The following is a 27,148-nucleotide window of genomic DNA, read 5'->3' on the forward strand; positions in this document are numbered from 1 at the left end:
TTCAGTTTTCTTTTTCTATATCCCCAAGTCATTCCAGGAGGAGGACGTAGGAGAAAATTTCTGAGTCATTGGATAACTTATTTTGCCTTAATTCTGAAGTAACAGTTTGCTGGATATTAAATGAGGCTCAAACAATTTTCCCTGAGAACTTTGAAGTCTTGCTGCACTGTCTTCTAGCATATTAATGGTAAAGTATGATGACAGTCTTCTAGGGCTTTTTTTGTATTTTTTGTGTGCTTTTTTTTTTTGGTAGGTATCCTGGTAATTCTCTCTACAAGCTTTATATTAGGAATTTCAGATTTTCAACAGACTAGTGCTAAGCACTTGGTGAATATTTTCCATCTGAAAATCTTTTTTTAGTTCAGGGAAATTATCTTTTCTAATTTATTTCATTACTCGTTTTTGTTCTCTGAGCGTGGATTAGTAACATATTAATAAGTTTCTAGATCTATCTGCCATCTCAGCTTTTGGATATTTCCCTTTTCAGTCATTCTGTACATTCTGAGCTATTTTCTCAACTTTATCTTCCAGATACTAATTTAGTTTTCAGTCAAATCAGTGATTCAATTCTACTGATTTTTAAAAAGTATTTGGGGAATGTTTAATCCCATTTTCTGCCTGCTCTTTTTTCATAGCAGCCTACTCTTTTGTGTGAATCTACTATTGTCTCAGACCTCTCTGAAGATGCTAATTCAATCTTTTTTTGTCATCTTCCTTTGTGTTTCTCCTGTGGTCCATCACTTTTCACACATCTTGATATTTCTCTTTTACCAAATATTTGATGATACCTGATTGGTCAGTTTTCGTTCCAATCCCAAAGAAAGGCAATGCCAAAGAATGCTCAAACTACCCCACACAATTGCACTCATCTCACATGCTAGTAAAGTAATGCTCAAAATTCTCCAAGCCAGGCTTCAGCAATATGTGAACCGTGAATTTCCAGATGTTCAAACTGGTTTTAGAAAAGGCAGAGAAACCAGAGATCAAACTGCCAATATCCACTGGATCATCGAAAAAGCAAGAGAGTTCCAGAAAAACATCTATTTCTGCTTTATTGACTATGCCAAAGCCTTTGACTGTGTGGACCACAATAAACTGTGGAAAATTCTGAAAGAGATGGGAATATCAGACCATCTGACCTGTCCCTTGAGAAACCTGTATGCAGGTCAGGAAGCAACGGTTAGAACTGGACATGGAACAACAGACTGGTTCCAAATAGGAAAAGGAGTACGTCAAGACTGCATATTGTCACCCTGCTTATTTAACTTATATGCAGAGTACATCATGAGAAACGCTGGGCTGGAAGAAACACAAGATGGAATCAAGATTGCCGGGAGAAATATCAATAATCTCAGATATGCAGATGACAACACCCTTATGGCAGGAAGTGAAGAAGAACTAAAGAGCCTCTTGATGAAAGTGAAAGAGGAGAGTGAAGAAGTTGGCTTAAAGCTCAACGTTCAGAAAACTAAGATCATGGCATCTGGTATTAGAAATAAGGATGAAGCTTGGGCCAGATCAACTGCAAGAGTGAAGATGTAGATTCTTAGACACTGGAGCTACTGAATTTCTTCCTGCTGACACTCAGAATTGGTCCTAGACTTACCTGATCAAGGTCAAGGGACCCTAGCCAGGGAAGAGGGAAAGTGAGGAAAGGAGAGGGGGAAGAAGGTAGACACTAAGAACCAGGTATAATCTGACACTATCAGGCAACCTCAAAGGGACTTATAATTTTCAGCATTTGTAAACAAGCGAACATATGCCAAATCCTACACAAAATGATAAAGATTATTCTGTACACCTGCCCCAACCCCCCATACATCATGCAACCAATACACCGGGGCCCCAGGAAGACTTTGTTCCATCTTGTGACTCGTTCTGGACACCCTCTGTGCACAGCCAGGCACTGGGCTGTGAACTGAGACTTCAGAGGGGAGGAACGTCTGCTGTGACCTTTGGCAACTCCCGTCCCATCAGGAAGAGAGACAGGTGAACAGATAGTTTTGGTCAGCGTGGGAAGGACTGTACCAGAGCTTGGGAAAGGGCTGGCTGCATAGATTGGGTTGCATGGCTGAGTGGAGTAAGGCAGGAAGAGAGGAAGGAGAGGCAAAGCAGGAGGGAAACACAGAGGGGAGACCCAACATGATGTGTTCCACAAACCACTGAAGTATGAAGTGTTAGTTGCTCAGTTGTGTTCAACTCTTTATGACCCCATGAACTGTAGCCCACCAGGCTCCTCTGTCCATGGGATTCCCCAGGCAAGAATACTGGAGTGGGTTGCCATTTGCTTCTTCAGGGGGTCATCCTGACCCAGGGATCAAACCCAAGTTTCCTGCATTGCAGGCAGATTCTTTACCATCTGAGCCACCAGAGAAGCCCTAAGTACTTCATTTTTCTGAAACACCCAAGGTAAGCAGGAAATGGCCAGAGATCATAGGGTATGGCATCTAAGAGCCCTGGATTCAAGTCCTTCCTTTCCCACATCATTTGTGGGACCTCGAATGTGCTACTTAATGTCTGTAAATCTCAGATTTCTCCTCTGAACATTGGGAGATTCAGGAAAAAAGAGCAAAGAACACCACTAATACTTGGTAAAAAGTCTACACTCCTAAGAGGATGAAGATAAGAATAAAGGACTATTCATGAAGAAGGTGACTGCTTGCTAGAACTGTTTAACATTTATTGTTTCCTTTAAGATTAGAAAAGTTTTTAAACTTTTTATTTTATACTAGGGTATAGTTAACAATTCTGTGATAGCTATAGGTAGACAGCAAAGAGACTGAGCCATACAGTATTTGAAAATTTTAAATCTCCTGAGATACATACACTAAGAATTGGAATTGATTAGACTCCATAGTAGGATAATATCAAACTCTCCTTGTTCTGAGTTTCTTCCAAAAGTAGTCATTATTTCATTTTTCTTTGTCCTCATAAAGATATATTTAGTAGGACCCACCATGTATGGTTACTCTGACAAATCCTACATAAATTACATCATCAACCTTCAAAGCACCCTTGCATAATAAGGTACAGTCAATTACTAATGAGCCATGCCAGTGGCTGATGGATGGAGAGACCATTTCCGCAATCTCTCCAAAGTTAGAGATTATGGTGATGTGTTTCTCTTTGGCTTTGTAGATTTTTTTCTTTTACCGTATACTTGCAAATGAAAGAAAAAAAAACTAACTCTCTGTGAATTTTTAAGAATTGAATCAAAATGATGAAAAAATACAATGAAAACACAACCTAGGAGGAGCCCAGTGTTTGTGTGGTTTCCTTTGTGTGCCTTCCTACTCAGAGACATTCTCTAATTTGACTCCTCACTGAAAAGAGCAAGCATCTTTTCACTAGTCGGTAAAAATACTGAGTACAGAGGATAAGCTATAGAGAGAATCTTCTGCTGAGTCAAAGCTTGGCCACAATTTATGCAGGGATTTCGTCTCACCACACTGGACGACTGATTCTCTGCAGCCAGGCATCAGCTTGTGCACTGGCCGAGGTCAGTGTTTAACAGTGATGGTTTTGACTTCAGTGAAGAATTCATAAGAGTCTTTGGCTCCTTCTCTGCCCACCCCAGAACTCTTCATCCCCCCGAAAGGTAGGTTCAGCTCTCTAATGAGCCAGCAGTTGGTCCAGACCAGGCCTGACTGTAACTTCTTGGCCACCCGGTGGACACGCCCTACGTCGCCTGACCACACGGTAGCAGCCAGTCCATATTTAACGCTGTTGGCTCTTTGAATCACTTCCTCTTCACTATCAAAGGGGACGACACACGTCACTGGACCAAATATCTCTTCCTTCATGCAGCAGGACTCATCCTTCACATCTGTTATCACCGTGGGAAGCATGAAGTACCCTGCCTGATTCCTGGGGGGAAGGTTCAATTTATCCACCCCTTCACCACACAGAATTTGGGCCCCTTCCATGCGAGCTTTCTTGATGTAACTTCTGACCTGGGCAGATAAAAAACATAGTAACAACTTATCATTTGTCTTCACATAGCACAGAGAAAATTCAATATTTTTCAAGCACCTAGGAAAAAGATATTGGAGTAGGAAATGGCAACCCACTCCAGTATTCTTGCTGGAGAATCCCATGGGTGGAGGAGCCTGGCAAGCTACAGTCCATGGGGTGGCAAAGAGTCGGACACGACTGAGCACGCACACACAGGAAAGACATAGAAGGTTATTCGCCCCACAAAATCTAAGGTTGATTATATTTTCACTCAGCTGCTAAGCCTGAGGGCAGACATGCTCTAACCATCATCTGGCCAGTCAGCCGTCACAGGTAAGAGAAGGAGAGTTGTTTATTTAATGTCTAAGAGCCAGGCATGTGGATAAGTGCTTGTTATTCTCACATAATTCTCTCAAAACTCTATTAGCTACATATTACTGTCCTCTATTTGCTGATGACATAAGTGAATCTCTGAAAGGGTACATAGTTCATACAGATGATAAACAATAAAGCTAGAATTCTCTTTCCCCTACTCTCTTGCCCCCTTTGAAGCAGCACACTCACATTAATTAAAAGATGCCAACAGGCAGCATTCTGCAGGAACAGAGTGTGTGCAGGTGAGTCTCCAGAGGCCCGGCAGGATGCAGAGCCAGGACTTTCAGCAGCGATTCAAACATTGCAAGGAGGGCTCTGCCTTCAGATGATCACGTCTAAGCAAAATTACACAATTCTCTCTTCGAAGCTTTTAGGATAATAAAATGTGAAGGGAAATGTCGGTTTTCAAACTTCAAATTCATCGAATTTAACAAATAAGGTGACTCACACAAAACTGAATTTCTTTTCTAGAGAAAATATCCCCAGATGACACAATCGTATCTACACTCTTAGCTCAGAAAAACAACCTTGTGACTGATAAAGGGGATATAAAATGCAATGAAATATTCCTCTAAGACCTTTTCTGGAGAGGAGAGAGCAGAGAACAGTCAGTACTTAGTAATTTTGGACATAAAAATCAAAGCCTGGATGTTGGACGAGTGGGCTTGGGAGCCCAGTTGTGCTCCGATCTCAGGTCCTTACCAGCTGAGGGATTCAAATGCTCTAGGCCTTGGTTGCCTCATCAGAAAAATGGCATTGACTGCACCACCTCTTTCATAGGTTCTTACAAAGACTAAATAAGATAATACATGTAAAGTCCTTAGCGTGATACCTGCCACATAATAAAACTTCTGAAGGTCAGATGCTGCTGTTTGTGTTGATGGTGATGGTGATGATGATGGTATAATGCATCATCTGACATTCACCAGCTGTGAGACTTCAAAGATGTCCCTTACTCTACGTCAGTTTCCTTAACTGACAAAGGAGGACAGGTAGCTGGGTTTGGGGGAGAATGGAATCATGTATATGTATGACTGAGTCCCTTCACTGTTCACCTGAAACTGTCACAACATTGCTAATTGGCTATACCTCAATACAAAATGTTTTTGGTTTAAAAAATAAAAAATAAAAGAGTGGACCTTAGTTAGACCCAAAGCTTGGCCTTACGGGGGGATAAACCCGTGAACTTCCTCTGTGCTTCCTCCAGCCTCACTGTCAACATCCAGCATTCTCTCTCTCTAGTTACTCACATCTTTGGGGGGCTGGCCTAGAGCCGGATTCTCCAGACAGCCAAGTAGGTGAAGATTCCAGAGAGTAAAAAGAAAAATAAAAACAAAAAAGCAACCCTGTGAAACAGGCAAGGGAGACATTTTCTGCATCCCCTGAGGATAAAACCACCTGCCATTTCCCGTGCCTCCCTTGCCATCACCGGCAACTTGGGAGGCCACACTCTGCAGCCCGGGGCCCTTTGCCCTCACAGAACACTCGTCACACGCTCCAGCTAGATTCTTCTGTCACCGCCTCTCCATCTGTTGTGACCAGCCCACAGAAGCAGGATGGACACAAAGATCCCGGGGCTAAGTTGGTCTGGAGAAGACAGAGACCTACTGCAGAAGAGGAGGGCTGGAATGCAAAGATGGCGGCTGGCCTTTCCCAAAGCTTCCTGCTGAAAGGTGAGCAAACACAACCACCAGTGCTGTCTGCTGCCTCCTTGATCCCAGACCGAGGTCTGGCAGACTGAACTGAGAAGAGTCGCAGCCTGAAAAAGACACACGTATGCTTCCCAAGCTGCTTCCACCAGCTCCCTCTCAAAGGGCAGAGACACACAGGGTCCCCTCACGAGACTCGAGCTGTTCAAGTCCCCCACACCAGGGGTTCATGTGGTGAGAGACCTCGAGGGTAAAGCTGCGACTCCTAGCATCCAGGCATACGTGTTCTGGGCGGAGCAGTGAGGATGGCAGGTGTCCAGGGACCCTCTGAACCGCAGAAGGATGATTCTGAGACTTTGAGTGTGTGTGTGGGGTGACTATGAGCAGAGCTGAGAGGAGCGATCTGCCCGTGGAACCACAAAACAAGGGGACCCCCATAGCTACCTGCACTTTTGTGTGCAGTAGGATAATGGAAACACCATCTGTATTGTTCCTCCCTAAAATATAAAATTAAATGGCTGATGATAAATACTATTTTTAAGTTTTTAACTGTGAAAAATTCTTTTTAACACTGCAATATCTTCCAGTAGAACCTCAGAACTTTTTGAGATATGTGTGTGTGTGTGTGTGTATGTGTGTGTGTGTGTGTGTGTGTGCAGGTGCTCAGTCATGTCCGACTCTTTGCAACCCCATGAGGTACCCTCTTTTCAAGACGGATGTCTTAAAAGGGCAGTGTGTTTGAGCTTAGCACAACCAGACTTTCAGTGGCCTCCTCTTGACTGTCTTGTCATCATGAAGCATCATCTAAAAAGCACCACAGGGTCAGACTCTGATGCTGGGAAAGACAGAGGGCAGGAGGAGAAGGGGGAAACAGGATGGGATGGTTGGATGGATCACTGACTCAATGGACATGAGTTTGAGCAAGCTCCAGGAGATGGTGAAGGACAGGGAAGCTTGGCGTGCTGCAGCCCATGGGGTCGCAGAGAGTCAGACACACGACTGAGCGACTGAACAGCAACAACAGGGTCAGAAGTTGGCTTTGTTTTCTCTTCTCCTCTGAATGGAACCAGGGCTCAGTAGACAGAGATCCTGCTGTCCAGGTTGGGTAGAGTAGCTAACCCAGCCTGAGGCTGCTTGCTGCTGGAGGGCAGAGATGCCTGGAGGAGAGAGAGCCTGGGTGGAGTTCAGGAGGATGCGGCGGGTGGGGGCTAAAGAGAGGGCCCCTTTGAGCCAGCAGAGATACGCTGAGCATCACAAATATTGCATTAATGCTCACAGGAGCTACAATACAGGGAGACCCAGCAAGTATGCATTTGGTCCGAGTTCACTATATGGAGCAAAAGGGAGAAATAATCAGAGTATGACCAAGAAAAGTCGTAACTACCAATAGGAGTCTGTGAATGGTGTCGGTTTCTCTCACACACAAAAGACAGTTTGTGTGTGTGTGTACGTGCAAGTGCACACACATAGAGGGGCTACACATCATTCAACTGCTACAGGAAAGTCAAATACTTTGATTTGCTTCACTGACGTACCTCCCCTCATTGGAGAACTTAATGATTATGACAGTGCCTAGGATAATAGGAAAACAGTTTCTCTGATGAGTTGATGAAGAGAGCTTTGAGTCTCTGGTGAGTTGGTGAATTGCACAGGGGACCTTAGATGGTGCCATAGCCTGTGCTTCCCTGGTAGCTCAGACAGTAAAGAATCCACCTGCAATGTGGAAGACCCAGGTTCGATCTCCGGATTGGGAAGATCCCCTGGAGGAAAGCATGGCAACCCACTCCAGTATTCCTGCCTGGAGAATCAATCCCATGGACAGAGGAACCTGGTGAGCTACAGTCCATGGAGGTGCCAAGAGTCGGACACAGCTAAGCGACTAAGCACAGATAGCACATGGCCTGAGCTTAATGAAAGAAGCTCCTGGAAAGGTAATTTTGCACCAAAGGAAGCATTTGGAAAGAGGCAAAAGTTATTTTTCACCACTTATTTGCATGCGTGGGTTTACAGCATGGATCCCTGAGTTCAGAACAGTCAGATGAGAGAGAACCAGGCAGCCTCTTACATCGGGTGACACCTCTCTTCACAAGGTGGGAATATCCACAGCTGTGGGTCCCCCAGGGGCACTCTGGGGACAGCTACCTATGTGCCTGCAATTGTGCAGGTGAATCTGACTGGAGGAAGACAGAGCCAAGCTGGCCGGCCTTACTTTAAATAAAGGACCATATGCTTTGTTAGTGTGACCACAGTGATCACAGCTCCGGGGGGAGCCCTTGGAGCTGCCCCGCTGACAATACTGTCACTTCAAGTCCGTTCTCTCTCCTGATCTCCTTTAAGACTATCTTAGAACTTCTCCTCCTCCTTGAAACCTTCAACACCATCTCCCCTCCTCACTTTGCTTCCTATTTTACTGAGAAAACAAAAGAAATAAGAAGAGACCGGGAAGACTGACACTACACGTTCCTACCTGTGGGCATCTGTGCTTCACAAGTCAAAGTTCAAATGTAGCAAGTCTGCCGAATCTATGTAAAGGCTCTGTCTCTCATTGGTTAACCCATGGCACGGGGGGGGGGGGGGGTACTACCATTACCCTCACTTGGCCTTAGTTACCATAGCTTAAAATGAGGTCTTTTAGCTCCAAAATTCTATGACTTATTGTGGGAGTTTTATCAGGAAATGAAAATGATCTTTAAGACCCAAGTTCCACCAAGTACCCAGAGAACACCTTCTTCAATGGCTTCTCCCATGAAGACCCCACAAGTCACCCCACCAGCTAAAGTCCACATTGTTCAGATTGGATTCTCACTTCCAGAATCCCGTTTGCTATCACCCAGAGGCAGAACCTTACTGCCTGGGAACTGACTGGGCACATTTACCTGTGGAAATCCCTGCCACCCTCAGCCCACAGCATTCTTGTCAACTGATCTTTATGCTTTGAAATTTGCTTTCCTCACCCTACTGACTGGTTCCATGGAAGTCAGACTCCATGCTGACTTCCCAAGTTTATTTATGTCATGTAGGCGCTGCTTTAACTTGACTACATTTGTGTATCTATCTTTAACATTTTTAGACTCGGTACCCAGAGACAATTTCCCACAGATCATAATTTTTAAAAAAACAATAGGGTAGTAATTTAACAGTATTTCAAAGATGGTGCTAACCCTTGGCACTGAGTTTCTCTCCCCATAAGAATTCTTTCTGGACTCACAGATTTAAGAGGACAAACTTACGGTTGACAAGAGGAAGGACCAGGCAAAGGGACAGTTAGGGAGTTTGGGATGGGCATGTACACTCTGCTGTATTTAAAATGGATAATCAACAAGGACCTGCTGTATAGATGGCCAGCTCTTTGTGACCCCAGGGACTGTAGCCTGCCAAGCTTCTCTGTCCATGGGATTTTCCAGGCAAGAATACTGGAATGGGTTGCCATTTTCTCCTCCAGGGGATCTTCCTGACCCAGGGATCAAACCTGGGTCTCCCTCATTGCAGGCAGATTCCTTACCATCTGAGCCAGCAGGGAAACCCTGCATAATACATGGAATATGGCTATATTTAAAATGGAAAACTAACAAGGCCCTTCTGTATAGCACAGGGAACTCTGCTCAATGTTGTATGGCAGCCTGGATGGGAATGAGTTTAGGGGAGAATGATACATGTATACGTATGGCTGAGTCACTTTGCTGTTCACCTGAAACTGTCACAACATTGTTAACTGACTATATTCCAATACAAAATTAAAAAAAATTTTTTAAGAATTCCTTCTGAAACTGACACAGAGGGTTTTACTTACTTTCTCCAGATGAGCTTTACTGATCAGAGCTCCCATGTCAGCCGATGTGTCAGAAGGAATACCAACTTTCCACATTCTGGTCGCCTCTACAAACCTCTTTAAAAATTCACTATAGATGCTCTTCTGGACAAAGATTCTGCTGGTACAGAGGCAGATTTCACCCTGCCAAGAATGACTCATGAGGACAAGGACAATACAGGGGCCTCCACTCCATGAGCAGATCACCCTGCACTTCTGAGTGTCTGTCACATATCCGGCACTGGTCTAGACAATGGGGGACAGTGGTAAACAAGGCAAAGTCCCCCCATCTGGAATACATTGTCTTGTGGGGAAGACAGGCAATAACGCAATTAAGCTCAATAAATAATACAACTTCAGGCCATGACCAAAACAATACAAGAAAATTAAGCTGAGGATAAGAGTAGAAACTAGTGGGGAGGGGGAAATTTTACTCCCTTTTATTAAAGAGGGTCCTGGATGACACTAGTGAACAGGGAATGTTTGAACTGACCCTTGACTGATGTGAAGGAGCCAGATAGACAGAGGTACAGAATTCACAGCAGTAAGTATAGAGGACCTGCCAGAGAAATGAGCTCGGAGTGTGTGAGGAAAGCAAGGAAGGTGAGTGGGACTGAGGGTGGGGGGTGGAGGCAGGGACGAGGGTCAGAGTAACATAGGAGATAAAGGCAGGAGGTGAGGAGCGAGGCAACATCTTGCAGAATCTTATAGACTCACTGGCTCACAAGGAGCTTGCATTTTATCCTGAGTATCATGAAAGTATCATGGACAGCTTTAAGCAGCAAGAAGATGTGGTCAGGATTTACATTTTTAAATGATCATTCTGGCAGCTGTGTGGAGAATAGAATTGGAGAGAATGACAGTGGGTTAGGAGAGCTTTTCAGACGTCCAGGTAAGTGGAGGTGCCTTGGACCAGGCGGAATCAATGGAGATGAGAGAAGTGATAGCAGTCCACTGAGGTCAACAGATTCTTAAAGGGGCAGGGGGACTCCAAAAGTGTAAAGAAACTGGCAAAGATGCTCTGAAGAAGATTCAGGATATACCTTAAACATAGAACCAGCAGGACCTATCGGTGGATGAGTGAGGTATAAGGAAAAGAGGAGGTTAGAACAAGGATGAGTCCCAGATTTTTGGCCCAAGCACACAGTGTATGGTAGTCTCTTCCTCAGAAAGGCAAACACAAGGCAGGGAGAGCAGAGATAGTGCAGGGAAAGGAGAGGGAGGGAAATCAGAAGTTCTGCTTAGTACAGGTGAAGTTTCAGATGATACTGGACATCTAAACAGGGACATTGAGTGTTCCAGGGAGAGGCACCAACAGGTTTCTGAGTGAAAAGTCATCCTTTGAGCATAACATGTAATAGTTTACAAACCACATTCTGGTTTGTAATAGTTTACAAACCACATTCTGGACAAACAACACATTCAGTATTATGTGTGTATGATTGCACGTGTACACATAAACAAATATTTCCATCACATTGATATTGGACCTTCACAACAATTCTTCTAACAATCAGGATATACGAAGTTGCTCAAGGATCCTCCATGACTTTAAGGTAAGAAACCTGCTTGAGACTGATTCATGTATTTATTTCTAAGTGTGTGAATGCATTTGGGATGCTTTTGGGTGGGGGCAGAGAATAAGCTTTCCAAGAGATAGGACTCTTAGACAGCAAGAAAAGACTGGGTAAAGTATAAATAAAGGAATGGAGAAGCCAGAAAGCAATCATTTGGCCCATGGCTGGTCCTCCATAACAGTTTTGAGGGCAGGAGGAGAAGAGGGTGACAGAGGATGAGAGGGTTGGATGGCATCACCGACTCAATGGACATGAGTTTGAGCAAACTCCAGGAGATAGTAAAGGACAGGGAAGTCCATGGGGTCACAAAGAGTGGGACCTGACTGAGCAACTAAACAACTGGAGAATAGCTTGCTAAACAGGAGCTATGATGCCACAATGCCTCCAAGTGACATTAAGTTTGAACATATAGTCAAAAGAGTAACACAATGTAACCATTCTCCTTGCACTGCAATAGCCCTGCATTGACCTACTCACCCTTTCACTGTGATGCAACAGATGCCATTTGACAAGGCTGCTGAGTTAAAAACAAGCAAAAAAACAAAGGGGGAGAAAAAACAGAGGACACACCTGGTTGGCAAAGCTGGACCTGACAGTTGTCGGAATGCACTCGTCCAGGTTGGCATCTTCAAAGATGATGGCAGGATTCTTGCCCCCCAGCTCCAGCGAGAGCTTCTTGCAGTGGGGGGCACTCAGCTGTGTGATGCGCTCAGCGGTGGGCTGGCTCCCAGTGAAGGAGATGAGGGGCACCTCTGGGTGGGACACCAGGGCCTCGCCTACCCTGGGCCCCGTTCCAAACACAATATTTACCACACCTGGCGGAACACCTGGATGGGAAACAGTACCCGTTACAGCCATTCTTCTCAGTGTGTCAAAGGCTTCAGGTTACATAGAGATTCTCCTTCAACGTGTTTTGTTTGTTTATTTTGTTTTGGGGGTGGTGTTTTGGGGTTTTTTTTTTGGCATAATGATTGCTGTCAATGTTGTGTTAGTTTCTGTAGCCTGAATGGGGGTGGGAAGGGACGTTAATGGTTGTCTCTAGCCAACAGCAAAGCAGAGACGATAGCATCATCTCTGCCTATATTATGCCCCAGGTGGAATTTCTCTGGGTGCTTTGCCCTAGAAAATGCAGGGTTAAACGTCCTACATAATTCATTCCAGAGTACTGACTAAGCCTCAGGGGCTGAGGATGCAGAGATACCCTCTGGCAGGTCAGGCCCTGTGAGAGAGGACAGCAAAGGTTAAGTACAGGGAGTATCTACACGGCAGAAGCCAGAGAAAAGAGCAGCTATCTCCCCAGGAGAGAGAGGGAGGGTCCCCTGGGGAAGGTGACTTTTGAGTTGAAGGTCCTGCTCCCCATGATCTGGATGTACCATCACCCTCTAAGACTGAGTGTCCAAGAACACCCCAAAGTAGGTGCTCCAGGCGTTTCTATTATGAAAACTTACTTCCCTATATCTGTATGTATTCATTATGTGTTTTATGGATTTACCTGTTCATTACACATCTACCACTAGAAGGGGCACCAGCCAAGGGCAGACATGGGTCTATGTTTTGCCCTCTGTTGTATCCCTTGTATCATGGCCTACTTTGCCAGATAGAATGAATACTCAATTAAAAAAAAATCTTTTTTTGGCCATGCTATCGGTATATGGGATCTTAGTTCCCCAACCAGGGATCGAACTTGCCACCTACTGCATTTGAAATGCAGGATCTTAACCACCGGACCTCCAGGGAAATCCCTACAAAAATATTTTTAATGCATCACATTTAAAATAGATCAATGAGAAAAGAAGATATAATGCTACATATATATGTTATTAAAATAATTTTAGTAATAATAAAAATAAAAAATGCAAAGAGTTAATACCAGTAAATGCTCACATTTATTGGGTGCTCACTGTGAATCAACTGTAACGATAAGTGGGTTACACCCTTTAGATCTCCCAATAGCTCTGTGAGCCACATCATATTAATATCCTCACATCACCCATGAGAATATTGAGGCAAAGTGAGGTTAAATAAAAGCTTCCCAGGTGGCGCTAGTAGCAAAGAACCCACCTGCCAGTGCAGGAGACATGAGAGACTCAGGTTTAATCCCAGGGTTAAATAACAACCAATAGAAGGCAAAACTAGAAGTTGGTTAGTAAGTAACTGTTAAGTCAATGAGTGCATGAATGTGTACAGTATCCAATTCAGAAAAGGTTCTTGACTTTGGGAAGATTTAAATGTTCAGAAAAAAAAATCTATGTGCAATCAATTGCATCCAGGAAACTCAGGGTTTGCCTGGAGGTAGCTGAGCATATTCCCTGTGTTTGCAGGCTTGAACAGCAGGAGATGCAGAAACACTCTTTTGTAAGGTGACTGCTCTCTCGCTCCTATCATCGTCCCCTTGCTCCGAGTTAGACATACTCTCTTGGATTAAAATCACCTCTTCAAGAATATGCTCTTAAGGTGTACATGATAAGTTCTCATTGATGATCCGTGATCATCGAGAGCTCCCCCCACAGACCAGAGCCTTCACCATATCACCTTGAGGCCCTATCCAGCGGAACCCCTAAGGAGACAGGGGTCTGGCAGAGTCTCCCTCTAATGGCCCCACCTCTGCATTCAGCCTGCACACTTGTTTGAAATCCAGATCAACTGAGTCCTGGATCATAGGCACCCTATGAGAGCAGCTGGGCCATGGGTTGGGCCAAAGAGGAAGCTTGAGGGAGAGGTCGTGCCAACTCATGATAGAGAAAAACAAGGACAAAGTTTCCCATCATTCACGCCTTCATGAGTCCTGCATCTCCATCACTGTTGAGCTTGTGGATATTTGCCCGGTATTCAAACAGAGAGCTGAGGGCCAGAGAATGTGGACTGTTGGGCTTTATGAATCCTGAAGGCAAAAAAATGGCTCAAATCACTTCTAATGCTTATTTTAGCATTTTTTAAAAGGGTGAGAGAAAACATAGAAACACCACATATTTATCATCACAGGGAAATGAGCTCATTTCAGCAGGCAGAGTGCCTTCTATACAGTGGAATTTACATTTTGATTACATTTCCTTGAACTCCAATGTTAATAAATTGAGTTATGTATCTAGTGGCTTGTATTTCTCAAAACCATTTTGCCATTTGATCCAGACATTAATGAAATCTTTCTAGAGACATTCACCCTTTACCCTTAAGAGATTCTGGTTATAAGAGAGGGAAGGCAGTTTAATTGGCAAATAGCAATTCACTAAAACTCAGAGTAGGTGGCTAAGAGACAGCAACGTGAAGGGAGGCCAGCCAGTGCCAGGATATGGCTGGATGGTGACAAGGAAAATTTTAAGCTTAAATAGAGCATAACAAAAATTAATAGGAAGGGCCAGAAATCTACCACCAGTGGCCACTTCAAGAAGGAGGGCAAACATTTGGTGCACCCAAGGTAAAAACAAATATTTTAAGACTTGCAAAGAGGTATTCATGGTGTACTTCAAAACATCTTAAATGATTTTTCATTTCAAAGGAAGTTCATCTTCCAAGTCTGCTTGAACACTCAGGACTAGAGGAGCTAGATCTTTCAATATCCAGCCTGCATTAGCAGGTGGTTTTAGCTTTCTTTCCTTACACAATTGGAAGTTTCTCTTAGAGTGCTCTAAGCAGAATTAAGTAGATGAGATTGACACCCCTATCCTGGTGGAGAAACTGAGGGCTCATGTCAGGTGCGATTGGATCATCACACTCTCAGTGTTTGTCAGAGGAGGAGAGTTTGACAAAAGCCAGCCCCGAGAGCGAGGGAGGAAAGGACCATCTTGGTATAACAGGTTTATTCACCCACAGGAATAAGAGCAGTGCTGTGCAAATAAATGGAAACATTGAACTCTTGTGCAGACTGGGTTCTGGGTTATTGGAAAGGGGAGAGTGGTTAGACAAGAGCAATTGTCATAGATCAAGACGTAGCAGATTTTAGGACAGAGAGGTGTCCAGGACACGGCTCTGTGGTCCCTCCCCACCTCCTCATGCATCCTCCCAACACAGGATGAAGCAGAGCAGAGGCCCCCCCCTTGTGTCTCATATCAAGGAACCAGCGGGCAAGAGACAAGGAAGAAACCCCTTGGAACTTTGCAGATACTAGAGACTCAGTTTTGCAAGGAAAGGGGTAGAACACAGTCACCTTTGTAAGGAAAGGATGACACATTCTGGGACACAAAGGAGGTAAGGATGTCCACTTCATCCTTACCAATTTGGTAAGGATGTTTCCAGAGGTCCAGAGCAGCCATCGACGTCAACCCAGAGACCTAGGCTGGGCAGCCTCTTTCCTTCATAGGATATGAGGCCCCATGAGTTTCCCTAAACAGGCACCATTTAACCTCTCATCTATACCCTGGAGTAAGGAACTGGCTCAGTGATCCTGGAAGCCAACATGTATGTTTTTGCTTTGAGAGAAAAGGTGTTCAGGAGAGAGAGACAAGTTTTTAGCAACCGCCCCCTCTGTGGTCGTCAGTGAGGAGGGAAGCACCTTCTCTGGGGGCTGGAAGGAAGCGAGCACAGCAGAGACTGACAGGGCCCGAAAGACCGACTGTTGCCGCCCCCCCCACCTGTGGGTCATTCTAACCCGGAGACATGAGCTCAGGGCCTCACAGTAAGGGGCTTCCTCATGGGTTGCAAGCTAGAGCCTCCTGCCTGTGATCTTCCAACTCTGGCACGGTGTCAGCTCAACACTCCAGAATGATGCCAGGAACACACGTGGCCATTAAACCATCAGCAAGAGAAAGACAGGGAGCCATAGTGCCTCACCATCTGCAAGGCTGTGGATTCCAATGCAGGGAAAACTAAGGGGTGTCTATTCAATTCTCTTGAAAATGGGCTGTTTGTCTCAGGCAGTCTGTACCTACACAAATCACAGGGGTATCAAGCAATAATTTTCTTTTCATCAAGATCCACTTATGGTGCCAAGGCAGGATTTAAATTGATGGTTGGAGACACTGTCTGGGGCAGGGTGGTGTCGGATTTGGTCGGGCTCCTGCAGCCAGCCGCTGTGCCGCTGTCCTGTGCTCTGTCCATGGAGCCCCGCAGGGAGGACTGTCCCACAGCAGTGCTTTCTGGGCAAGCATAAAGGAAGCAGTGGGAGCGAAGCCCATGGATCTGCTCAGAAGAGGGGATTTCTCAGAAGAGGTTAAGGAAGACAAATGACGAAAGATGTCCCTGCATCTGCCGAGCAGATTTTTATTCAAAATAACTTTTCAAATGTCAATGGCCCCAGACATAGAGAACAAATGTATGGACATCAAGAGGGGAGAGGGAGGGTGGGATAAATTAGGAGACTGAGATTGACATATACATACTCAGTCACGTCTGACTCTTTGCGACCCCATGGACTGAAGCCCGCCAGGCTCCTCTGTCCATGGGGGTTCTCCAGGTACAAATACTGGAAAGTGTTGCCATTTCCTTCTCCAATATATACACTACTATGTATAAAACAGATAACTAATGAGGAACCTCCTGTATAGCACAAGGAGCTCTACTCAATGCTCTGTGGTGACCTAAATGGGAAGGAACTCTAAAAAAGAGATGTATGTATATGTATACCTGATTCACTTTTCTGCACAGTAGAAACTAACACAACATTGTAAAGCAACTATACTCCAATTAAAATTTTTTTTTCATTATTTTAAAAATGTCAGTGACCCTACAGTGGCTGAAGCCTACAAAACATACATCTCCAAAGCCAATCATGTGCCTGTCCTCTGACACCCTAACACTGATTACCTGCTTTCTCCAGGAGTCTGCACATCATCCACGCGGTCACGGAAGTCAGCTCGCTGGGCTTAGCTATCACTGTGTTGCCAGCAGCGATCGCTGGAGCGATCTTCCAGGTCAGCAGATAGAGGGGCAGATTCCAGGGACTGATCAGAGCAGCTAACGGAGGAGAACAGAAGCATCGCCGGCAATGACATACCCTTCAAAGCAGATGGGCCAGACATGCTTTCCTAATGAAAACTCCTTCCTGCTACACCAAATGTCGGCTTGCTCTTCCAAAATCCCAATCGTTTGTAGAATTTCAATGCCTCAAAAAATTCCACAAAAGAATCTCCAATCTTTTGTAGAATTTCTGTAGAATTTCAGAGAAATAAGTCTAAAATATATTACAAGCAGTCATACCTTTAAAACTATAATCAATACAGCTTACTCTTTTCTTGATGACTTTCAATTATGTTTATGAACAACAACAATATAAGTACTGGGGCTAAAGTGCTGTCACCTCTCCCTAAACAGTCTCAGAATGTGATCAGTTTTAAGGTTCGTAGACTGATCTTTGCACCATCTCAGCAATCTCTTTTATCTTTAAATGGTCCAGGCACTATTTCTTCTAAATTTTTCCACCTGTTTTTCTAATTGGTTGTGGGTTGAGACATAAGATCTTAAATTTTTCACAATTATTTGTAATAAATAAGAAAGAGCAAATAGGTTCTGAGATGTGAAATTCATTTTAGCAGACCCAGGGAATTTTTTAATAAATAAATTATCCCTAGGTTCTCACCTGTATCCTAACCAGATAGGTTTGCTGACTAAGTAACATCTATAACATTTAGAATGTGTCTTCATGTAACATTCTGAAACCATCCAGACTTCAGACCACAAAACGCACAAAAATAAAACCCACGTTACGAACAAGTAAATGGAGCCACTTTATTTTATATTCTACCCTCAAACCTGAGCTATGAAAGTAAACATGCTTTATATATTATTAAATTTCCCACTGAAAACTCTGCTCTTCAGGGAGTAAGAGAATATTTTTGCAGCATAATGTATTAGTATACTTTTTAGGAGGAGACTAAAGTTTTGTTATAATGCCTTGAAAATGTTATTTCCGAAGGGTTCAGATAATCAAAGTGGCAAAATGTCCCATTTTCTTTTCTTTAACTTATCTTCTTTTATCCTATCATAAAATGGAACTAGGAAAATATGGACAGTTGATGGTTTTTTCTCAGAGGATACAGTGACATCTAGTGGACATATTGAGTCATTGCATATACTTCTGACGTGCAGGAACCACAGAAATAAGAGAAGTATCAATAGATAATACAGTCAACACTGATTTATCACGGTACCAGGCACTGTTCTAAGTGCTCTACATCTATTAATTTATATAATTCACATACAACATATATAGACAAAATTAAACTATTCTCCCAGTTTCCAGATAACAATACTGAAGCACATCAGTGACACTTACCCCACTATGATCTTAACCATAATCCTTTCCTGAAAGTTTTTTTTAATTACAAGGAACAAAAAGTCCTGGGGTTTATGAATTTATTCTCAGTGTCATTCCTTTCCCTGTGATTCCTCAAGAACAATGTAGGGATAAGCAGGGAATTTGACACAAACAAAATAATCTAGATTTAGATTTTTAAGGTCAGTTAGATTTCATATAAAGCAGAAGTTTCTGTTTTTAAAGTCTGTTCCTTTAGACCAATTCTACAGGGCTGACCAAGCATCCCTATGTGCTACTGTGGTCCAGCTGTCATTGCACAGCACCTACCGATGCCCACAGGGGCCCGCACTGTGTAGTGCAGACAGCCCAAGTGGTCCATCTGTGTGCATTCAGACGTGTGGTGCAGGATGGAGGAGGCGAAGAACCGGAAGTTCTGCACCGCCCGGGGAATGTCCATGGTTCTCGCCAGGGTTATGGTTTTCCCTGTAAGAAGTCAACAGCAGAAGGCACTGTCAGTGAACTTCATCTTGAACTTGGAGGAGACAGACACTACCGCACACGTATCCCAGCTCCCTCTGAAGTAGCCTCTGTTCCTTCCAGCTTGGGATGGGCATTGCTTGATTACAGAGAGCATTGATCATGGTTTAATAAGACTATGAAATAATCCGATGTGAGATTATAAGATGAAGTAGAAGTGGTTAGAATTAAGTCAAATAAGCTGTGCTTATTAGACTGAACAATTCATAGCTATCATCATTCCAGATGCTACCACTTCACCCAAACCAGCTCTTTCAATTCAGAATCACCAAGTTAGGACATGCTGCAGAGGGGTTGGAATAATGGATGTTAAGACAGCTGTGTTTGCACATCATCAAAAAACATGTGATGATATTAATTAACTCCTCAGCACACAGTGGAGCCATTAAGATGAGCATGTGGCAGAACGCTGATGGGAACCAGCAGAGGATGCTGTGTGGCCCCTGCTCACCATCACGGGTCCAAGCACTTCCTAGACACACAATTACCTGAATTGTCCCTTAGTTATCTTTAGTGGTGCTGGGAGACTCTGCCACGTCAGGAAGCATTTTCTACTTAAGGGTTTGGGGTCAAGCTGCTTTCTAACTTTAGGCCACTTTACAGCACACATATATCATGTATACGTACACACATACGTACACACATACAGGGCTTCCCAGGTGGCACTAGTGGTAAAGAAGCCGCCTGCCAATGCAGGAGATTTTAAGAGACACAGGTTCGATCCCTGGGTTGGGAAGATCCCCTGGAAGAGGGCATGGCAACCCACTCCAGTATTCATGCCTGGAGAATCCCATGGACAGAGGAGCTTGGTGGGCTATGGTCTATAGGGTTGCAGAGTCAAACACAACTGAAGCAACTTAGCAGCAGCAGCATACATATACCTACATATACATATATATACATACACGTATACCTAAGATATCTTTACAAAGATTTACAGACGTTTACTCCATTACGCTGACTTCTGGGAAGCAATTTTAAAAATTGGGAAATTGTGTTGGCAGCGGAACAGTGGCTAACATATTGGAAATCTTTCTACATTACTTGACTGGTGCCCTTCAAATTATCTTTGCTTTTAGGAAACAAACTTAGGTTACGAAAGGGAAAAGGAGGGGAAAGGGATAAATCAGGAGGTTGGATAACATAGACACATCACTATATATAAAATAGATCACCAACAAAGACCTACTGTAGAACACAGGGGACTATACTCAATATCTTGTAATAACCTAAAAGGGGAAAGAATCTGAAAGAGAATATATGTATGTGTGTGTGTCTATGGAGAGAGAGAGAGAGACAGAGAGAGACTCTTGAGAGTCCCTTGGACTGCAAGGAAATCAAATCAGTCAATCCTAAAGGAAATCAGTCCTGAAGTCCTGAATATTCATTGGAAGGGCAGATGCTGAAGCTGAAGCTCCAGTACTTTCACCACCTGAGGCGAAGAGCCGACTCATTAGAAAAGACCCTGATGCTGGGAAAGAGTAAAGGCAGGAGGAGAAGGGGATGACAGAGGATGAGATGGTTGAATGGCATGATCGACTCAATGGACATGAGTTTTGAGCAAGCTCCGGGAGATGGTGAATGACAGGCAAGCCTGGCATGCTCAGTTCATGGGGTCACAAGGAGTCAGACATGACTGAGCAGCTGAACAACTAATATATATTAGGCTTCCCTGGTGGCTCAGAGGGTAGAGTCTGCCTGCAATGCAGGAGACCTGGGTTCCATCCCTGGTTCGGGAAGATCCCCTGGAGGAGGGCATGGCAACCTACTCCAGTATTCTTGCCTGGAGAATTTCATGGACAGAGGAGCATAGAAGGCTACAGTTTATGGGGTTGCAAAGAGTCGGAAATGACTGAGCAACCAACACACACACACACACACACACACACACACACACACACACACACGTAAGACAATTTGAAGAGCAGTCGCATATTTATATGAATGTGTAAGTAGAAATGCATAACCAAATCACTGTGCTGTACACCTGAAACCAACACAAAATTTTAAATCAACTATACTTCAATTTTTGTTTGTTTTTAACTTTGCTTTTAACTTTGTTAAAAAGGTTTTTTGTTTGTTTGCTTTTAACTTTCTATTTAACATGGGAGTAAAGCCGATTGATGATGCTGTGATCGTTTCATGTGCACAGCAGAGGGATTCAGCCCATACACACACGTGTATCCATTCTCCTCCAAACTCCCCTCTCATCCAGGCTGCAACATAACATTGAGCAGAGTTCCCTGTGCTATACAGTAGGTACTTGTTGGTTATCCATTTCAAATGTAGCAGTGCAACTCTACTTCAATTAAAAATATATAATAAAAAACGAATAATGTGGTAAAAAAAAAAAGAGACAAAATTTTTTTTTGGTTTGAAACTCTCCACTTAGAACTGGTGGAGGGCTGCACTCTCAGCCTTCTCGTTCTACCTCTCTCCCCACATCCATGCCCTTTACCATAACATCTTTGTAGTTCCTTCTACCAAATAGTGTGTTTATTTCCCTGCCTCTTGAACTTGGGTTCAGCCTTGACTTGCTCTGACCATCAGAATGAGGCAGAAGTGGGCCAGTTGCGAGCCTCAGCCTTCAGAGACCTTGGCTTGTCTGGCTTTCCATGCTTCACGGAAGCACTGGGTGGGCGGGCCTGATGGGCCCACAAGGGGTCATGTGAAGAAAGAGTCCTGAGTTCCATTCATATGATTAAGAGGCAAGAGATCAACTGACAACTTGGAAGGAGGGTGTGAATGGTCAACATCTGAGTAAGCACATTTCTATACAGGACAGGGCACTAAACCTGGCTCCACTAGACAGCGGGCAGGAGAAAGAGGGAAGAGGCTGGCACAGACCCCTCTCACCTTGGTCCTTGGACTCGGCCTGGGCCAGCTCCTCCAGGGACTGTTCCAGCAAGTCTGCCAGCCGCAGCAGCACCTGTGAGCGCTCCTGGGGGCTCCGGGAGGACCAGCCCGGAAAAGCTGCTCTGGCAGCCTCCACAGCAGCTTCGACCTTGCAGGAGCAAAGAGAAGAGGGTCACCTTACCCTGTTACTCTCGAGGAGCAGAAGCTAAGAGCATCCAGTAGTCACGTACAGATGCGAGAGTTGGATCCTAAAGAAGGCTGAGCACCAAAGAATTGACGCATTCAAATTGTGGTACTGGAGAAGACTCTTGAGAGTCCTCTTGGACAGAAAGGAGATCAAACCAGTCAATCTTAAAAGAAATGAACCCTGAATATTCATTGGAAGGACTGATGCTGAAGCTGAAGCTCCAATAATTTGGCCACCTGATGCGAAGAGCTGACTCACTGGAAAAGACCCTGACGCTAGGAAAGATTGAGGGCAGGAGGAGAAGGGGATGACAGAGGAGGAGATGGTTGGATGGCATCACCAACTCAATGGACATGAGTTTGAGCAAACTCCAGGAGATGGTGGAGGACAGGGGAGCCTGGCGTGCTGAAGTCCATGGGGCCACAAAGAGTCTCACATGACTAAGCAACTGAACAGCAACAACTCAAGGACTGGATGAGTCCAGGATCCAGGTCTATATACATCTCACGTTTTTTCTGCCTACTTCCAAATATTTGACACTCTTCAGTGCTGAGTTGTCCATGAAGTGGTATTTACATGACCAGCAAAGAAGGGCATCACACACAAAAAAAAAACCCAAATGCTCCATTTCAACCAAGGCATCCAGAATGTGGTGATAATCAAAAGAAGCTATTTCAATAGCTGGTATACACTTTCAGTAATTGCAAAATACAGAAGTTTTTGAATATCATATGAGAGAGGAAACTTAAGGATGTACTGAATCTCTAAACTCTTAAAAGAAGTTTTGACATACTTGATAAAGTCTAAAAGTTTGAAATCACATCCCAGACTGTCATTCTGACTTGGAATGACTAATTCCCTGACTAATCATATTAGTTACATATTGACTACTTTTTATATATAAGTTCAGTTCAGTTCAGTCGCTCAATCGTGTCTGACTCTTTGAGACCCCATGGACCGCAGCACGCCAGGCCTCCCTGTCCATCACCAACTCCCGGAGTTTACCCAAACCCATATCCATTGAGTCGGTGATGCCATCCAACCATCTCATCCTCTGCCATCCCCTTCTTCTGCCTCCAATCTTTGCCAGCATCAGGGTCTTTTCCAGTGAGTCAGCTCTTCGCATCAGGTGGCCAAAGGATTGGAGTTTCAGCTTCAACATCAGTCCTTCCAATGAACACTGGGAAGGTGCTAAAAGCTTTACACAAATTATTTCACTAAACCCCCTTCAAAGTTCTGTAACATTAGTATTGTTAAGCCCATTTTACAGATGAACTGAAGCACAGAAAGCTCAAGTAACTTGCCAGAGGTCACACAGCTAATAAGTGGCAGAATCAGGATGTAAACCCAGACCTTTGTAGTTCCCAAGACCACAGCTGGCCTGCTATGGTATAACCACAGTCTCTGCCTCTGCCTGGCTCCACCCAGTGGAAGGGTTCTCTGTTGGAGAAAAATTTAAACAGATGGCTTGGGGACTGGGTTTTAGAGCTAAATCTAAAGCAAACAATGTACGGGAAGGTGTGAGCAAGGCCAGTTCATGCAGGCAGAATGAATTATCACGGCACCTGCTACCTTTCAGGCTTCCCTGGTGGTTCAGTCAGTAAAGAGTCCACCTGCAATGCAGGAGACCACTTGCAGTGCAGAAGACCTGAGTTTGATCCCTGGGTCTGGAAGATCCTCTGGAGAAGGAAATGGCAACCCACTCCAGTATTCTTGCCTGGAGAATTCCATGGACAGAGGGGCCTGGTGAGCTACAGTCCATTGGATCACAAGAGTTGGGGCACAACTAAGCAACTAAACCACTACTGCCTTTCTCCTCTTTAAAACTGATCAAGCGTTCACTATACAACTTGTGACTGTTGTTGTCATTCACATTTTGCTTCCTTAGGTTTTTGTTCCAATCTTGTGTATGTTATAAATGCATTTCTGTAAAATTTTTAAAAATGACACTTCATGAAATTCTGAGTGAAGAAAAATTTTTCAGTGAATTTTATGCAGATACTTTCTCTGATTGTGTCTCAGAAGATGACAGTTCTGAATACAGCTCTGATAGAGACGATGTAAATATTAGGCCAAGAAAAAAGACAAAAAGCCTTGTGATCCAATATTCACTCACCTAACCAATCGCCAGCCATAGGCATTGTGTGTGTGCTCAGTTGTGTCCAACTCTTTGCAACCCTGTGGACTCTATCCACCAGGCTCCCCCATCCATGGGGTTTTCCCAGCAAGAATACTGGAGTGGGTTGCCATTTCCTACTCCAGGGGATCTTCCCGATTCAGGGTTTGAACCTGCGTCTCTTGCCTTTTCTGCATTGCCAGGTAGATTCTTTACCACTGAGTCACCTGGGAAGCCCCCAGCCATAGACATTAGGTTCTGTAAAAACTCCTGGTCAATAATGTGTTAAGCAATACCCTTTCCAGAGATGGCAAATCCAGAGCCCATGTCTCACTCCTCTCTTCTCTCACCAGCATGGCACTTATAATCACTCACATTTTCTTCCACCATGGGGCCCAATCTCAGTCTCAGAATCTTTTCCCACAGTCTTCCAGCCATCACAGCATCTTTCTTGCCATTTCCTTCTCCAGGGGATCTTCCTGACCCAGGGATCAAACCCACATCTCTTGCCTTGGAAGGCCCCTTCTTTACCACTGAGCCACCAGGGAAGCCACTCTTGCATCACATGATGTGACAATTCAGTTGCCCTCTCACTCCAAATCTGATCTATGTGCCTTCCTGGTTTTTTTTATGTAAACAAGGTCACTTTCAGATAAGTTAAAGGTATAAAAAATGATTCTCATCTTAATTATAAATTTCTGTGAATTGGGTGGTTTCACCTCAAAAAGCAAATCTCAAATCTCTACCAGGAGCTGTAGCCTCGCAGACACCCTGCTACCAGCCAACAAGAGGAGAGGCAATGTCAAATCTAGCCTTCCTCCAGTTGTCCATGTAAAACTCTGATCTTTTTGAAAAGCAGAAAACTCAAGTCCAGTCATATTTTCTAAGCTGTCTTCGGTCACATGTCCTATGTCTATTTAATATAGAACATGTATTAATCCACTATATACAATAATAACAGCAAAAGCTAATACTTAGAAAACTTTTACCAATGCTAGACACAAAGGGCTCTACATATGTCAGTTTGTTTAATCTTCAGAACAACACTGAAGATGTTATTATTATCCCCATTTTAAGATAAAGAGACTGAGGCACGGGGAGGTTCAGCTCTAAGTTCAGACCATACATGGTAAGTGGTGCTGCTGATCTTTGAAGCCAGGCAGTCGGACCCCAGTCTGTGCTTATGACTGCAACTCTACAGTGCAAATGCTACCAAAGTGTGTGTCTGTGTGTGTGTGTGTGATCATTGATACAAGCGCGTTGTCATCTGTAAAATAAGGATGATGATAGAGTCTCATTTATAGGTTGTTACAATGCTGATTTGGGACGATTTTTGTTCCATGGCTTAGTGAATGCACAGCACAAGACAAATGCTGAAAGAACACGAGCCCCGTTGGCAGCATCACAGCACTTTTTGTGAGTGACTTTTGGGAGACACTGGGCATGTAGCTTGCATGACAACCATATTCTTCAAGCCAGAAAAACATGGGATTTATGGGATCCGATGCAATGTTTGTTTGCAAGCTAGATTACTGGGAAACCCAAAATATACATTCCTCTACTAGCAGGTGTAATGATCCCTTTCTCTCTCATCTGAAAGGGCTGAGGCATCAGCTGCAGAAAAGATTTCACCTGAATTTGATGTACTTGTCATTTTTAAGCTTATTTCAGAAAGGACTCAGACAGAGAGAACTGGAAAACACAAAGCTGGATTTTCCCCATGTAATCCCAGGTCATTTGAAACAGATAAAACTGTGGGTTACAGTTTAACCAACAAACTAGTCAATATTTGCAAACTTTAATCCAGAAGTCTAAAGGTTTTTTTTAATACAAGACAGATTTACAATATTATTAACAATAGAGAAAAAAATCTTAACCCTTTTTTAAAAAAACGCCTTGCATATACTACTTATTTGTAAATACATATAAAGACTACATTTATCTTTTAAATAATCTAGTTCTTTGTGCTTTACAAAATAAATTAAAATCTATTAGGCTTTAGATGAGTGTACATTCATCAGCCACATTTATCACCTCAAATATACTTATTGTCTAAGTACAATAAGATACTAATCAAATATATCTTAAATATCTTACAAAACTCTTGAATAATATTAATTCTACATCACTGAAAAAAGTTTTAATGTGTGTATGTTTCCTTTGAGTGATAAAAAGTAATATTAAATTTAACTCCAAAAATATGTAGGAATTTGATTCTGCATTTCATCATTCAAATGATCAGTTTTTACTTTACTAGATAATTTGAAGACATGAAGAATTACTAGAGGATAAGCTATAAATCTCTGGGTTTAAAAATTTTGTGTATTTTAGTGAAGTAACATGTTTTCTGGAAATCCATGAATATAGTGGCAAATTCAGGCAAACTTGATAGACAAAAGGAACACTTAGTAATTTGATAATTCTTACAAATAATACTTTTTACTAGCAGCCACTGAGGAATGTCTGAGAGTTGTGGCTCTGTGTGAGGTTATCTAGATTATTAGTCACTTCTGCATATGATCACCTGAGATTTGTTCCATACATCATATATACCCAGCTACAAAATAAACCTTCTTAGAACTAAGAGCAATCCCCTTTGCTCCTCGAAAGTTAAGTACCATAAGTCACTGTCAGGCTGAGTAGATTTCAGGCTCCTCCAGCTGAATGCACTCACCTCTTCTTTCCCACTGTTTGGCACATGGCAGTACACTTCCCCCGTGGAGGGATCATAGGAATCTAGGTATGAGCTACAAGGTAAAAATTTTCCACCTATGAAGTTTTCCAGCATCAAAAGACCCCCTCTTCCAGCCATAGTAGAGGATCCGCCTGCCCTTCCGCTGGGCTTTGCTGGGTGAGGTTACCGACCTCCACTCCCGGACTCCTTGCTTAGTCTCCTCCTC

General features: G+C 43.7%; 1 protein-coding gene across 3 annotated transcripts; it reads right to left on the minus strand.

Moving 5' to 3' along the window:
- Window positions 1-2,656: 2,656 nt before the first annotated feature.
- On the minus strand, window positions 2,657-27,060 carry ALDH8A1 (aldehyde dehydrogenase 8 family member A1). 3 transcript variants are annotated; one of them, XM_081530708.1, is made up of 7 exons: window positions 26,923-27,060; window positions 21,946-22,093; window positions 18,880-19,035; window positions 17,103-17,252; window positions 11,934-12,190; window positions 9,769-9,930; window positions 2,657-3,953 (listed from the first exon to the last, which is right to left on the minus strand). In XM_081530708.1, the coding sequence occupies exons 1-7, from the start codon at window positions 27,058-27,060 to the stop codon at window positions 3,501-3,503; spliced, it is 1,464 nt and encodes a 487-aa protein (XP_081386834.1). In that variant the 3' UTR covers window positions 2,657-3,500. The 3 variants fall into 3 exon arrangements, with proteins under 3 accessions (XP_081386834.1, XP_081386835.1, XP_081386836.1); XM_081530709.1 differs by lacking the exon at window positions 17,103-17,252; XM_081530710.1 differs by lacking the exon at window positions 9,769-9,930.
- Window positions 27,061-27,148: the final 88 nt, after the last annotated feature.

The sequence above is a fragment of the Giraffa tippelskirchi genome, chromosome 9 (genome assembly GCF_054371585.1).
Source record: "Giraffa tippelskirchi isolate mGirTip1 chromosome 9, T2T-mGirTip1v1.2.pri, whole genome shotgun sequence".
Taxonomy (NCBI): Eukaryota; Metazoa; Chordata; class Mammalia; order Artiodactyla; family Giraffidae; genus Giraffa; species Giraffa tippelskirchi.